General features: G+C 34.3%; 1 protein-coding gene and 1 non-coding gene across 4 annotated transcripts; both read left to right on the top strand.

Annotated features, from left to right (window-relative positions):
• Positions 1-932: 932 nt before the first annotated feature.
• Positions 933-11,156, top strand: LOC142617134 (COP9 signalosome complex subunit 7). Of its 3 annotated transcripts, none has more exons than XM_075789842.1 (9): positions 933-1,411; positions 2,792-2,867; positions 4,683-4,771; positions 5,557-5,646; positions 6,332-6,376; positions 6,455-6,525; positions 7,968-8,106; positions 10,057-10,145; positions 10,785-11,156. In XM_075789842.1, exons 1-9 carry the CDS (start codon positions 1,253-1,255, stop codon positions 10,804-10,806), a joined length of 780 nt encoding a protein of 259 aa, XP_075645957.1. In that variant the 5' UTR covers positions 933-1,252; the 3' UTR covers positions 10,807-11,156. The 3 variants fall into 3 exon arrangements, with proteins under 3 accessions (XP_075645957.1, XP_075645958.1, XP_075645959.1); XM_075789843.1 differs by having other exon boundaries at positions 942-1,411; positions 10,037-10,145; XM_075789844.1 differs by having other exon boundaries at positions 983-1,411; positions 10,040-10,145.
• Positions 7,546-7,653, top strand: LOC142618152 (small nucleolar RNA U19). The gene has a single exon (XR_012841200.1). It is a non-coding gene; the product is annotated as a small nucleolar RNA U19 (small nucleolar RNA).
• Positions 11,157-16,156: the final 5,000 nt, after the last annotated feature.

The following is a 16,156-nucleotide window of genomic DNA, read 5'->3' as shown; positions in this document are numbered from 1 at the left end:
ACTGTATATTTTGTGCCAAGTTATTTTAAATTTTAAATTGTGTGAACATTTGATCCATCTCTAAATTTATAATATTCAAAATTAATTATTTTTATTATATGTAATTTGCAATTTATCCAAAATTATTTTCACAGTCTTTTCAATTATTAATTTTTTTTTAAGAAAGAGGGAGAGCGAAAAGCTCCTACAGGTTACCACAACCATCAGGTATTAACCGTAAGCAAAGAGTATTAAGTATTGTGAAATATTGTGGATGTAGTATTTTTCATTACGTGTAACCAATCGTTGCATGCAATATTCATCTCATTTGGAAGTAAATCCCATACTTCTAAGGTCCACTCCCATATAAGAACCACGTTTCATACAACCGTTACACAAAACAATAAGTTCCCATGGTTTTACAAATGAAGCACACCAACTTGTTATTTCTTATTTCGCATAAATGATAGATTCTATTATAAGTTTAATTAATGAAACTCACTTTTATGTAAAAAGTTGTTGTATTTCCCGAAGTACTGAATAATTACTCTCCCATGCATTACTATAAAGTTATCACATCTTTGCATCATGGAGAGCAATAATCAAGGAAAATTTCCTCCAACAGGGTGGTAAGCGTAAAGTGAGCAAGATTGTTGGTGAGAGGTTGCTGAAACATGACCCTCTATGTTTTATGGTTAATATTTTATATTTTTGATTTGACTAAATATTTTTTGCAACGTTATTCAAAATTTTAAATTACACCCTCTAAATTTATATAATATTTTGTAATTTATCCAAAATTATATTCACAAGCTTTTCAATAATTAATTATTTTTTTTTGAGAAAGAGACTCCTACAAACTATTTAAACCGTAAGCAGAGTATTATGTAGTGTAGTACCATGCAGGAGACAGAATAGAATTAAAAAGCGCAAAGCAGGGACAAACCGCTTTCGGCTTCGGGAAGGCGTCCCTTTAAAAACACATATTTCTCTCACCATAACTAACACAAATACACGCACACCTATAAAGCTGAAGCAGTAGTAGTATCTATCTATCTATCTATCTGTACCGCCATTACAGATTCCAGATTTTACACACAAATCCCTCAAACCCTAAAAAAAAGAAAAAGAAAAAACCAAACCCCAAAATTCCTTAATCCCTCAAACCCCTAAATTGAAAACCCCCTAAACCTCTCTTTCCATTTCTTTGATTCTCTATATAATACAAAAAGAAGTAGTAGTAGTAGTAGTAGAAGAAGAAGAAGGAGAAAAAATGGACATAGAGCAAAAGCAAGCGGACCTGATCGAGCAGTTCGTGAAGCAAGCTTCGTCTCTCCATGGCTCCGCGCTCGCTCCTCTCGTCGCTGACGCCACCTCTCACCCTTCTCTCTTCGCCTTCTCCGAGATTCTCTCCGTCCCTTCCGTCCTTCAGGTTCGCCTTTATGCACTCAGAAGTCAGAATTTTGATTGAATTGGCAGTGAAAACTAATGGTTTTTCATCAAATTTTGTAAGATATGTGAAGACTAATGGGTTTTTCTTTTTTTTATTTATTTATTATTTGACATTGCTATATGAAATTGAAAAGTTCATCATTTGGTTATTTTTATGTTGGTAAATTATATATGGGTAAAAAAGAAAGAAAGAAAAAATTATATACAATAGCTTATGTGCAGTATATTAGGTTCTTGAACTAACTAGAGCAGTACCGGGTGTCAGTAACTGCTGTGTCATGTTATAATTTTTCAGAAATTGTTCGTGTTGCCGTTTGTACCCATCATCCCCATGTCTGGGTTCGTGCTTCCTGGTGAATTATGCTCTGTTTGTTTCGATAGAAAACCTTGTGGTCTGTGTTTTCCAGTTTTTGGTAGCATTAAAAAAAAAAGATAAGTCAAAAGGAAAATTAACTTTGGTTAACATAAAAAGCGTGACTTGTTTTTAGAGATTGTTTTCCACTAAATTAGAGAAGTTAGCAGGTTGCTGCAACTCATTTAAAGTTACTACCAAACATTGAAAAATGAGATAGTTTTATAGAAAATAATTCTTAAAAAATGACTCATTTTCTAGAAAACATCTTTGCTGAAACAAACTGAGCGTAAAGTCAAAGATATAGATGTGTTGAATTTTAATTGTCCTTGGAAAAGAAAACACCATTTGTTTTTCAATTGTCAATACCTTAGGTACAATATGTTAGGCTAGGAAGTACAGACACGGGTATGGTTATAGGTACAATATAGAGATACAAGCGATTTTTGAAAATTTATGACATAAAAAAGCCGGTACAACACCCTAAATGAAGCGTCCCTGTTTCTTAGATGTTAGGTTCTCCAATTAAAGTCAAACATATGGATATGTTGAATTTTAGTTGTCCTTGGAAAAGAAAACACCATTTGTGTTTCAATGGTCAATACATCCATTTGTTTGAATTTTCTTGGGGAACCTTATGTACTAAGTTTTGCCTATTGTATTTATGCTTTATCTTTAGCTACATCAGTTGAACAATTGTCAAGATGTTTGTAAATGTGTCGTATAGACGAATAATAGGATTATTGATTAGTTGTTAGTGGATTTCGTTTTACTATGTTGTTTTTATTATGTGTATCAGTTATTTTTCTCATTTTTTAGATGTTTCACTTGATTTTCATTTTCCATTTTTGTGAAGGTTTTTTCCTCTTTATTGTTGCTTGTGATTGTAGCTGCCCCCTTTTGTTGGTATTGTTGGGTGTGAGGGCATTGAGGCATTTGGCTATATAGTATCAAGTAAAATCAACTCAGTTATTCCCCCATTGGGTTTTTAACTATAAAATTGTGCAGCTTGGAGGAACAGAAAATTCTGTATACCTTGATGTGCTTCGTTTATTCGCACACGGCACTTGGAGTGATTACAAAAGTAAGCAAATGAAATCTTTTTTAATTCTTTTTATCTGAATTCCTTTTTTGTACACACAACATGTTCATGCTTGAGGCATTGTTTTATATGTCACTCAACAACTTGTTCATGTTTTGATAGATATTAATAGGAATATTTTTTGCTTTTATGCTTGGCAATTTGGTAAATTTTTAATTTTCTATACAGGGGAATATGATGTTGAAATTAGAAAGTTGTAATATTAGCAAGGCTAGTTGTTGTTGAGCTCACTATATGCTTTTCCTGATTTGATTTGAGTTTAAATCTTGGTGCCTTGAATGTGACAGGATATTCTTTTATTATCGATTTTGCATTGTTTTCATTTATTTTGAGTGCCAAATGTTTTACTATTTCATTTTCATCTTATAAATACATTCGGCATAGGTAAGAGTGATTATTTGATTGCAAGGAAAGATGCATTAAGGCTCTTCTTGAAAATAGCTTGGGTGTGAAAATTTTGAAATAACACCATAATTTGCGGTTTTAAATTATGCCAACATGATTGAAAGAAGGCCATAGAGAAACCATCCAGGCCTGGAGCCATATCTCTATTAAAGCCTTGGATCACCCCAAACACCTCATCCTCCTCAAATGGTCTATCCAACCAAGCCTCTTCCTCCTCTAATATCCTAGAGAACTCTAAATCATTCAACTATGTCTTTGGCAAGAACAAAATGCTAGAAGTTTTGAGAGACGTGAATGGTCTATCCTTGAATTTAAAGCCTTTATCTTTCGTACTTTGTTAGAGTGAATGGTTGCTTTTCATTCTTCTCCTTGTTTTACTCTTTTAGATATGTTTGAGCATTGTAATTTGAGACTTTGATTGTACTTCCCGGTTCCATTGAGTACACTCCCGATGTACTTGGTATGTGTTTTTTAATTAAACATTACGTTACTTGTATATAAAAAAAAAATGTATATATATCTTCATCGTAAGAGCATAAAGTAGATATTTGCATGTATGTACTAGATTTCTTGTTATATCAAAGGTTAATTTACTAATTTGGTCCCTCAACTATTAGTTGTGTAAATGTCATCACTCAAGTTTCAAAATCAAGTCTCTGGTGGGTGGGGTCGTGCATCCGTGGTTTACTCCCCAGGGGGGGTTGGGTCCAAAGGGCCCTGCCTCGGTAAAAAAAAAATCAAGTCAATTTCATCCCTGGGTGCCCTCTCTCTAAAAATCTTAATGGAATTATTTGACAATAATGCTGATGAAAGAAGTTATGAAGTGTGCATTTGTTTGTGAGGTCAAATAATCTTGCTAAGAATTTTAATGAAGAGGAGGCTCAATGGTGAAATTGACTTGATTTTGAAAGTTGAGGGATGAAATTGATACAATTAATAGTTGAGGGGCCAAATTGAACTTGGCCCAATAGTTGGAGTACCAAATTAATAATTTAACCTGTGGAGGATCAATGTATATTTGTTACTTGGTTGTGTGAGATACAGGATAAACTTCATGTGATTCTATCTTTCTTGCTAAACATGTAGTGTGAATACCTCGTAAATTACCATTCTATTAATCAGCCATCAACAAGCATATTGAATAATGTGGGAATAAACCAACATAAACTTGTATTGAACTATCAAGTTATCCTTTTCTGTATGATTTCTGTAATTTTTTAAACACTCTGTGTTCGTCGTGAGTGTGAAGTGATTTACATATTTAATAAAATTTTATTTATGAAAAAAATGTTATGTTAAGAATTTCATTTCCTTGAGCCTGACTTTTGAGTTGTGTTTCTGCAAAGGCATAATGTGATGGAGTTTTAGAAATTTAAATATGTATGCTTGTAGGTAATGCCAGTCGTCTTCCACAATTGGTTCCCGAACAAGTCCTCAAACTGAAACAACTTACTGTGCTTACACTGGCTGAGACAAACAAGGTATTCCTTGAATTTTAACCCTTTTCTTTTCAGATTAATACATGTGACAGGTTGATTTACCTGCCTGATTGAGTGATAGTGGTTACAGCTCTATGGTTCTGATTTTCAAGGAACTTTGTGATTTTAAAAATATTGTAACAGTGAAGTCAATTTGTGGCCTGATTCAGACAAGTTGCTTGTCTAGTATTCCTGCTTTTTATAGAGATAGTGATTGATTCAAGGATCTATTTGGAAGCAAATGAATTCTAAGTTATTATCAATTCTGCTGAGACACAGGAAGTATATTAAATTAAGTCAAGTTGAATAAAATTATTAGTTTGGAATGTCTTGGGTGCATCCTTTCTCGTCAGTACAAGTTTTATAAATAAAGGTTTAGAATATCTTCACTACCCTGAAGTATATTGCTTGGGATTCGATTACTGAATATTGTAACAGTGAATGACTTAGCAATGTCTGAGTGTCAGTGATCGATTATTGCTTGGGATTTGATTACTGGAGTTAATAAGGTAAAAGTGGCTACCTTTTAAACAGTTATTGTGTACATTCTTTACTATCAGATTAGATACTGAAGAGTGGAATCATAACTTTTTCAACTAACCTCTCTCTCTGAACCTGCTCTTGATGGACTTTGCAAGTTCTCTGTGTGCCTCTTGCCCAATTATATTTTATGGGGAGTCATCTAGGTCATGGGTATTCAGTCAGCTTTTGCTTCTGTTTATATTCAGTGTCTTCTTACTGATATTTCTTTTTATCTTTCTCAGAGTCTAATTTTTGTCCTTTCCCAGGTTCTACCTTATGATCAACTAATGCAGGAGTTAGATGTTATGAATGTTCGTGAACTTGAAGATTTCCTAATCAATGAATGCATGTATGCGGTAGGTATTCCCCCATTCAAAGTCCATATTGTTGCTCCAATCCTAATGACCTATGAAATTGGGATTTTACTCTTAACTGCTGAACAAACGCTTTGATGGGGTGAGGAAACAGGAATGCTATTTCTAGAGATTTGTATTCACTACATCAAATGTGAAAGGAATCATGTCATTAGTTGTGCTCATGCTGCATTTCTAAATTTTAATTATTTTTTCAGGGGTTAAATTATGTTTTGTGTGATGTTTGGAGTATAACCATTCTCTCCTGCATAACACCATACTTTGAATGTGAGAAAATGTTGTTTCAAATGCTTTAATGACTTGATGGTAGTTGCTCTCTTTTGTTATTTCTTTCATAATATTACATATGATATGCATGCACTTAGTGGTCTTGAACCTATGATCCCACTTTCCACCCTATAGTCATAGGGGGAAGAGGTGCCATTTGAGCTAGCATCCATCAGTACTAATGTTACAAATGATATAGATGGCAGATTGAAGTTCTCTTTACTCTGTCTCTCTCTGGCCTTGCCATTTAGTGACATCTCTAATATGGGCCTCTCTTTAGAAATAAAAGCTGGGTGGGGGTGGTGTGGTGGAAAGTTGCACTATTATAATTGTTAAGATAGAGAAATGACACAAACAGAATGTGCTGATTGTTGTGGTGGAATTTGTTGCATTCTATTAGGGCATAGTCAGAGGGAAGCTGGATCAGCTGCGAAGATGCTTTGAGGTTTGAGCTCATCACCCTCACTTCTCTTTAAGTAGTTACTTATCTTTTTAGTGACTTATTAATGATTGTGTACTACAGGTTCAATTTGCAGCAGGGAGGGATCTGAGACCTGGTCAACTTGGGAGCATGATACAAACATTGTCGAACTGGTAACATCCCTTGTTCAAATATATTTGAGTAACTTCTATGCTCATGTTTGGTTGCTAAAATATTCTCCATTTCTTGAACAATTTATTTTTATTTTTTTACTTATCAAGTGATGAAAATGCTATTTGAACACACAAGAGTAGGGCTGCATAGGTTGACGATCAGTGTAAAATTTAATCACTCTATTATGAAAAAACAATAGGTGCAATGTGTTGTGTTGTCATCCTGTCTAGCGCTTACAACTGAAAGTTTAATTGATCAGTCCAAGAAGGCATCACATTGGATGCTACCCAAAACACAAGAAAAATAGAGTAGGTGGAAAGATGGTTTTAACTTTGAAGAGAATTTCTATTTAGCTCTACATTAAAAGTTGGGTTATTTCTCTTCCTCTGAACTGTTCTCCTAATATAAAAGGGACTGTCCTCAGATCACTCCAATCTCTTGCCTCTTGCCTGTCAAGTTTCCCTCTTCAACCTGTAAATACCTCCTTTACATTTTGAGGAATCACCCAATGGACCCTAAATAAAGTTTAAGGTTAATGACTACAAAGCAACTGTGCACTCCAACAATGCTGTTGTCCATTGAGCCTTTTCACCCATGCATGATACAACCTTTGAGAGCTTCATAGAAAGGACAACCCTCAATCTTACCATTCTTAAACAGTCTTCAAACGTCCTATACCCCCCTGCAATGATCAAAAATTACCTTTCCATGTGGTAGTCCTGTGTGGTGCTGCATTTGCACTTATAAACCCTGGTGTCTTGATTTTTAATACATGAAATATGTTATCAGCCATGAGTAAGCTGCGATTATCTCATGTTGTATGGGTCCGTACTATATTTCCTATGTACTTGGGCCTCAGCCCAGGTTCTATTTTCAATGAATTTTGTACTAATCTGGTAAAAAAAAAAAACTCATCTTAAGTGACTTTTAATATGTCCTTTTTAGTGAATAATATTATACGTGACTATAATAGCCTTCGTTATTGCCTCAAAGAGTAGCCATGTGAACTTGGATTTCATACCTGGCTTAGTTAGGAGGCAGATATCAAACTAAAAGGCCTTGTTGGATTTAAGGGGACTCTTTTGTGTCTCTCTCATCTGTTTTCCTCCAAACAGCCTGTCACATTTTTCTCTCTTTACTTTACTTATCAAATATATATATATATATATATATATATATATATATATATATATATACATATAAATTAGCCTTCGTTTAATCTAGCTGGAAAAATTCAACAAAATTTGTGTTCCAATTCTTGATCTAGCTTGCCATATGCCACCATAGATATGGCTAGTAGTTTACAATAAAAATTTCTTAGTCTAGTTGCTTCTTTACCTCTTTTCCCATACTTCATGATCTATGAATCTTCTTCTAAAGATAATTGGATATCTTAGTTCTTGGTATTTTGTCTAATATTTATCTACAAATGTTGAGATAGGTTGGCTACGTCGGACAATCTACTTATCTCAATTCAAGAAAAGATTAAATGGGCTGATTCTATGAGTGAGTTGGATAAGAAACACCGAAAGGAGGTTGAAGATAGGGTGGAAGATGTAAAGAAGTCCATTTCTCTCAAGGTCAGTTGAATCTGGTTTTATATTTTGAATTGCTAATCCATATTGTCCTTTTCCTCTGTAATATAAAAATAGTAATCTAATTATGGAAGATAGGACATCACATGGAAATTACGTTGTCTTGTTTATTTTTTAAAACTTCGAAAAGGGTTTTGCATGTGCCTTTGCAAAGGGTACAATTGATTTTTGGTTGAAGCAGTTGTTAAGCAAATGGGTTGTTGCAAGTTTGGAGGGTTTTTCTTTTTAAATCACAGAATGGTCAATATTTGAACGGAATCAAAGTATGGTGTTATTAGATGATTTAACACAAACCAGTTAGTTGATCATACTCTAGCTCAAATGATACTTATCATCTTGTAGAGTAAGGTGGAGGGTGAGGTTGTGGGTTCAAGACCCCTTGGGTGCATAATTTACCAATAAAAAAAAAGTTGTTTGATTACACAGACTAGTAAGTCTGTTTGGAATGGCTGATGCTCCCCAGAGAAGCAGCCCATGATGATCCTATGTTCGTTCCAAAGGTTTTCAAGCTGAAACTAACTTAGGAATTGGATTGGAAGTCATTCTGATGTGGTGAGGATGACAGGTCTATAATAGTAGAAGGGTTCAAGAAAAAATTCCAGCAACAAACAAGATTAAAGCAAAGAAAAACATAATAGGATTGAAGTTGGAACAATCAAATATCAATTTATAGGTGCAAAGATGAAATATTCAAATATGAAATTTCATAAGGTAGATAAAAAAAAAAAAAGTTGCCTAAAATGACTCAAAAGAGGCTATTTATAATAATAAGGGGCTTTGGTAGTCTTAGATCTAGCCCTTCACTTTACATATAACAATTAAATCCTAACCATCCAACTTTAGTAAAAGTCACATGTTGGTCACATGACCATTTAATATACATGACCATTTAATATACTAAAGACATAATAATAAATAAAACAACATAGAGAAATAAAAGGCTAGTCTTATAGTAACAATTGGCCAGAAAAGATAAACTACTGGGTCTTTTTAGCTTTGGCTTAGAAGCTCCTGCATCACATTCCAACTTGGACACAAAACTGCAAGACTAATTCATATGTACTAGAGTTTGGCTGGACTCATTTATATTTGTATATTTGGGTGTAGCATGACCAGCTTACTTTAGATATAGCAGAAACTACACTTACACCCAGTGTTAACTTAAAACTACTGGGGCTTTTTTTTTTGCCTGAATTTACCCCTTGTATTTGTCTCTGTTACACTTATACCTGTTTTGTATGGTTCTTTTTGTGCATTTGTGAAAACGAGGTTGTTTGAAAAAGCTGTACCTAGCAAAGTTTTAAAAAGCTGTACTTTGAAAATTTTGATAACATGTCACCAAATGGGCAATTAATATAAAGATAGATAGTTGAAACATGTTGGACACAATATGCAACCAGTCTGGAGGCATTTAAAATATGAATGGGCAATTAAGAAAAAGATAGACAGATACTTGAAACTTGTTGGACAGAATATGCAACCAGGCTGGAGGCATTTAAAAAAATGAATGGCAGCCACAATATCCACCCATCTCAGCCACTACTCACATACTCATCAATTGAATGGACCTAGTATAGGTTTTATATAATGGAATCTTTTCAAAAGGAGACATTGCAAAACACATTAGAGAAGTCAATACAGATTCTGTAGAAATATGGACTTTCAATGAAAGAGTAGATAACTCAATGCTGTTGAAGGAGTGATTGTTTCTTTCTGGCCAAATTGTCCACATGAGGCAAAGTGGGCAGCGCTCCAAATATCCGGCATTTTATGTCTTCCAATAGAAAAACACAAACTATGATTCTATACATGATCCACTCCTTTTTAATCACCTGTAGCTATAATATTATTATAAGAAAGTCTTTTCAAATGTTTGGGACATGTTGGTCGATGTGTCTTACTTACATTGTGGCAGAAGTTACAAACTGTAAGCAGGCCGACATTGACTTCCGAGGGCATGAGGAGATCTACTCTGAACCTGGTGGAGTGATGGACTATGAGGAAGACCGAAGTCGTCCGAAGAGGTAATTTAGTAGACCTCGGGATTTTAGTGATTTTGCATGTGTTTTCATGGCCGAAGTTTTGATATGATTGTGTTTATGCTCTTTTTGGTTTTGACTCTTGATTTGAAGCCAATGTTTTCGTTTTTCATTTTATCTATCACATCCTATGCAATAATACTCTGAAATATGAACACCTAAAATTTTATTTTGGAGTACAAGCACCCCTCTCTCTCTTTGATACATTAGTTATTTTTTTCTTTTTCTAAGTGAAGGCACTGGGATTGAACCCGGAACTGAACCCACCACAAGGGTGGAAAAAATGCTCCAAAAAATGCATTTGAATTTCTTATTAGCTATATTTATTTTTAAATATCTAGATATGAAGTATGACTTAAAATCATTGGGGAAGCTAGCCAGCAGAATGGATTGTTGAGGGAGATATCTAATTATGATTGCATTCCACGCGTTAACCTGGAATTGTCAATGAGATTTAGCTCACATGGTGCTTTCTCCCCTTGTAAGAACAGGTTGGAGGGTGAGGTCATGTTTAGTTGCTTGTGTAACTTTGAATTAACCAAAAAAAGAAGTATTTGTTGGGATTTGGATTGTCATTTTGAATTGCCACAATTCTTTTCTTTGACTAAACTTGGAAAAGTGCAGGAGGCGGCATCCAATAGGTTGAAGACATGCAGGGAGTGTAGCTCATTGGATTGGTGTTTAGGTTACTTACCCGATCTTTTTTGTTCATTGCATTCCAGCAACAGATGATTCTGCTTTTGGGGACAGTCCTTTGATGGTGAAAATGTCACTGTTGCTTTAGACATATATTTTGAAAATCATTAGCTTGTATTCCCGAATTGGTGAGAACAAGATTGGATTTGATGGTGCGGCTAAAAACTATTTATTTAGTTAGATAATTGTAATTTGCTTTGTGTTATTTGATGTTGCTATTGAATCTCGTCTTGTGAAGAAAACAGCTGCCTATATTAGATTCAGATGTATCAAAAAAGATGTCACTGGCTTTATGGTCCCCGTCTTCTTTTGTTTTTGGTAGGTCAGATAAGATATCACTAAGAAAGACTATGACATGGAAAAAACACGAGGTAGCCATAAAAATACAAAAGAGACATAAAGCTTTGTACAAGAAGATAGGGAATCTAAAAACATCGGGAGGGACTCGCACCAAACCCGTAACCTATCAAACAAAGTAACCAATCAAACAAAGTTCCTATAAAAGACTCGCATCAAACCCAGATTGCTTTCCGAGGGAAGATAAAAAAGGACGACGCCCTTAACCCACACTAAAAAGACTGAGGTGGAGTTTGGATAGCGTGTGCACGTCCACGTCTGGGCTTTTTTTTTTTTTTTTTTTTCAGCGCGTCTGTTACTGTTCATTAGTCCTGAACATGAACAGTAATTTTTGGCATGAACAGTACTTTTTACACATTTAAAAATTATTTTGCTACAGTGTTTTCAGTTTTCAGTAATAAGTTCTATCCAAACACAACCTAAATCTCAAACTCCCCATTCGTCCTCAACTTCCATCTCATTCGGTTTCCAACCTCATCAGAAGGAATATGGGTCTCTAAGATGTGAGTGAAAGCTACCACTGCGTCCAATTCTCAATCATTCAAAGCTCGATGGAACTGCACATCCCAACTCCTCATCTCCTCCCCATGATGCAGCACCAATAAAGATTCTAAGTACCAAAGCCTCCTAATCTGTAGCAATTTCACACAAGGCTGGGAAAGCCACCTTAAGAGATTGATCTCCATGCCGACAATCCAGCTAAAATCGCGCCCTATTTCCCATACCCCACCTCATACCAAATATATCTAAAAAAATCTTCCCAATCCATCCTAATAATTTTCCACAAACCACAACCATAAGGACCCCTCTTTAACTTAGAAGTCCATACTTCCTCTTTTCCCTGAACTTCAAAGCTACACATGCCTCCTAAGCCTGGTCTCTTCCTTTCTAAACCGCCATAACCATTTTCCCAACAAGACTTTGTTGAAAGAAGTGATCTTCCTTATCCCCAAACCACCATTTGTCATAAGAGTACAAACTGTTTTCCACCTCACCAAGTGCAACCCAGGTTTTTCACCCATACCTCCCCATAAGAAGTCCCTTTGCAGCTTCTTAATCCTATTAGCCACACTTGTAGGAATAATGAACAAGAATATATAATAATTTGGGAGGCTTCATGGTCCTTGTCTTGCCTAGCAGCAGCAGTATCTCAAGTTCCGAGATATCTTTAAAGGAAAATGTTCAGCTCCAAAACGATTCGGAGGAAAATTCTTTCAACCTACAATTTGGCAATTAATAAATAATATATGCGGATGGTTTTATGAGCAAGTTAGAGAAGATTCCCTCAAACCGCTTAGGGGGAAAACTCTGCATCTTTAAATATCTTGTTTCGCAGTAATTCCCATTTGACTTGCTGCATCTGCACTTGTGGACTCTGGTACTCATTTAGAGGGGTGCAATATCTATGTTGGAGTATGATGATGCTATTTTGTTAGTTTGCATCTATTTGAAGAAGCCATGGACCGGGTATTCCAAAGCATTTGCGTTGGTTGCCTGAACAGAATTCATCATACAGATCGAGAAAGGACTGAAATGAATAGATTTCCACCTCTAAAATCTGAAATCTACTTGCTTCTTCAGTGTAGTTCTATACCTCACTGAGCTTCAAGCGTCTCCTCTTAGTTAACTGGATTGCTCATATATATATATATATATATAAATGCACATACACCAGAACTCTTCACATCTTGCACTTCCCTAACCTAATCTACGTTTTGTTTTGCCATTATCCTTGAATCCTTTTTTTTTTTTTGGAATATCCTGTTGCATTATTCATGCTCCACATATTTTATCCATGGAGGTAATACTTGGGTCTTGATTTGGATAACGTTGTGAAAGATGTATTACTGAATGTTGTTGGAGCTCTATGAACATTGCTCTTACCAATGAGGCCTAATTCATGGGATATGATATTTTTATTATTATCTTATTTTGGTTATATCTCATTGGATATGTTTAAGACAACACAAAAGGAGATGGGCACCAACGCGCTCACTATTAAAGATTAGAGGGACTTGAACCCAAGATAAAAGTCTTGTTGGCCCAAGGCTTAGCCACTAGACCATGCGTATACCGGGTTGGTATGAGTTTATACTTCAATTGTGTCATATTTATTAATTTTGTAACGAAAATTGTTAGCACCTTTATTTTTGAATTTCCTATACAACTTTTCTACACATTAATTGCCTAACTTCTTTTATACCTACATCATTGTCTTTAGCATGTCACCTTCTACTTACTGAAGCTAATTATTTATTGTTTTAAACATTTTGTAGACCAATTGGCCGGGTTATAGTCTTATGAAATTCTTTATAACATGCTTGTTATTGCCTCTATATATATACAATTTTTTTTTTTTGGGGGTAAAAAGAGAGGAAGTCTCATTTATTTAACCAGCAAATACATAAGATTGTCCATATTCATTATGGGTTGCAAACGTCATTCTTATGCAGACCAATATTTTGGGCCGTAACATCGGAACTTGGGCTTGCCTTTTGTAATGAGGTGGGTTGGACCATTTTTAGGAAGCGGAGATGTTATATATATATTAATCACACGTTGAAAGTTATTTATCTTATTCGTTCATTAATTTATCCACCAATTTTTTTTTATTCTTGTTTCTGAGAGATGTGGCCTCTGGACAATGAGGTAGCTTTTGTATTTATTTTTTAAAATAATGATTAATTTCACGATGGGGTTGTGTTGTTACTTGTTAAGCAATCAACTTCAGCCTTTCTTTTAATTCATTTACTCTTTATAATAATATTAATAATAATAATAATAATAATAATAATAATAATAATAATATGCTGAGAGGGACAAAACCTTGTCACACTCTGAATTCTATATAAGAGACATGATTTCGTCAGCCATTATAGGTAATAATGGTAATAATTTGGGTTCTATTTTCTTAATACGTAGCAATCATGCAAAAAAAAAAAAATGATAGAGAGGTGGGTAGGATTTTACAATTTGCCCTGTCTAAAACCAAAACCTGCTATCCTCAACATCTAAAGTGGACTCTTCCTAAATGACACACCAAGAATATCTATCCATAGATAGTGGGATCCATTAAAAAAAAAAAAACGTGAAGATTGCAGATGTGTTAATAATCATTAAACTACATGGACAATGAACTAATAACTTCCACGTGGAAGGGGTTGGATAAGCCATACTTGCACAGATTTGGATTGCATGCCACTAGTTATAAACAATTAACAACCCTCATTTTGCCTATTCAAGAAAAAAAAAAAAAAACACCCTCATTATCATGTTAAGAAATAGTCCTGAGGAGGTAATGGCTCCAAGGCCCCCAACCACTTTAAAAAGGAACAAAAAAGGAGACGAGTTTTTCCGAGCAGTGAATGCTTAAGCTCGAATAAAACTTGTTAATAATGTTTAAAGTTGAGCTCGGTAAAAAGTCCAACAATTTGATCTTAACTTGATTCTCAAGTAAGGCCAAGTTCAAGTTTATTATCAATCTCTTGAGCTCGAGATCCAACACATACATTATTAAACCCAGGTCATGCCTATATGATTTGAACAAGAGGTCCCTACTTGTAATTAATTTTAAACTTGATAAGATATGAATTTATTTGTTAAGTTCATATCAAACTTATTACTAAGCTTACAAGCAAGCCTAAACTCAACTTAATTTATTGAGCCTTATTTTTCACAAGCTCATTCATGAACAATCGTTTTTTAGCACAACTCGTTTATTAAACAAGCCTAAAAGACTAAAACTAAAGGTCAAATTCAATTTATTTATAAAATAAGCAAACATAAATGAGTTTTTTATTAACTCAAGTTTGAATTGTTTATGAATGACATAGTTTATTTACATCCTTAATGAAAAAGGTAACAATTCTTGAATAAATAATTATTTTGCCAAAAAGAGAGAAGTACAACTTGAGTGTCGGACAATTGGAGGCCGATTACTACACCAGTCACCAGTGTTTTAAACTCTCCTTTATCATTTTGTAAAGTTTCTGAGTAATTTGGATATGCAATCAAAATGAAAAGAAGAAGAAGATTATTTATGGATTTAGATTTAGTGCAGTTTGGCAGTAGTTAAAGCTGTTGCATCGTGTAATTACCCTTTAATACGAGGGAGTGAAATTTATTACCAAAAACAAAATGTAAAAAGGCAAAAGGTTAAAAGATAAAAAAAAAAAAAAACTTTCAGTCTCAAGATTTAGAATTGCACAGTGGAATAACTTGTACTGGATCTTAACCCCATTCCATTCTTCTACGTATTTCCTCTAATCAATTATTAATGTTGTTGTTGCAATTCTGCGTGGCGTGGTGGAAAGAATAGTACATGCTATTATTATGAGAGAGAGAGCTTGCACTAATTGCTTTGTCCATTATACTATTTGTATGCAAAAAAATGGGGCATTTTTTTAATTATATTTTTTAACATTTAAATAAGAGATGGGGCCTATTTGATAAATAAAAATTTTTATTATGAAATTGATAATTGAAAATTGCTTATAATTTATGCATGAATTATTGAGGAAATTAACTTAAAAGTATCTATAATTGCAAGTTGGGGATCACTAATCAAATGTTATAAGATCCAGCTTAAAAAAAAAAAGTAATGTTAAAACTTAAAAGAATGCTATTTTTTTCTCCTCATCAAGTTCTGAAACTTTTCTTTAAAAAAAAAAAAGTTCTGAACCTTTGGTTAGATCTCTTATAATATATGGTTTCTCTTGGCCTTGCTTGATGACATGATCAAAGAACGAAGGCCTGAAAATTATGCAGGTCAAAGACTTCTAATTAAAATTATTGAAAATGTTCTTGTTTTGTTATTTTATTCTCTCTCTTTTTTTATTTTTCTTTTTATTTTAGGGGTTGGGACCAGGTGGGAATTGGACATTCAAACGTGCAATAATAGCTTTTTGTTCCATACGTGCAATAATAATTAATAAACAAGGGTG

This window comes from Castanea sativa, chromosome 11 (genome assembly GCF_040712315.1).
Source record: "Castanea sativa cultivar Marrone di Chiusa Pesio chromosome 11, ASM4071231v1".
NCBI lineage: Eukaryota > Viridiplantae > Streptophyta > Magnoliopsida > Fagales > Fagaceae > Castanea > Castanea sativa.
This window is presented reverse-complemented; position numbering and strand designations above follow the sequence as displayed.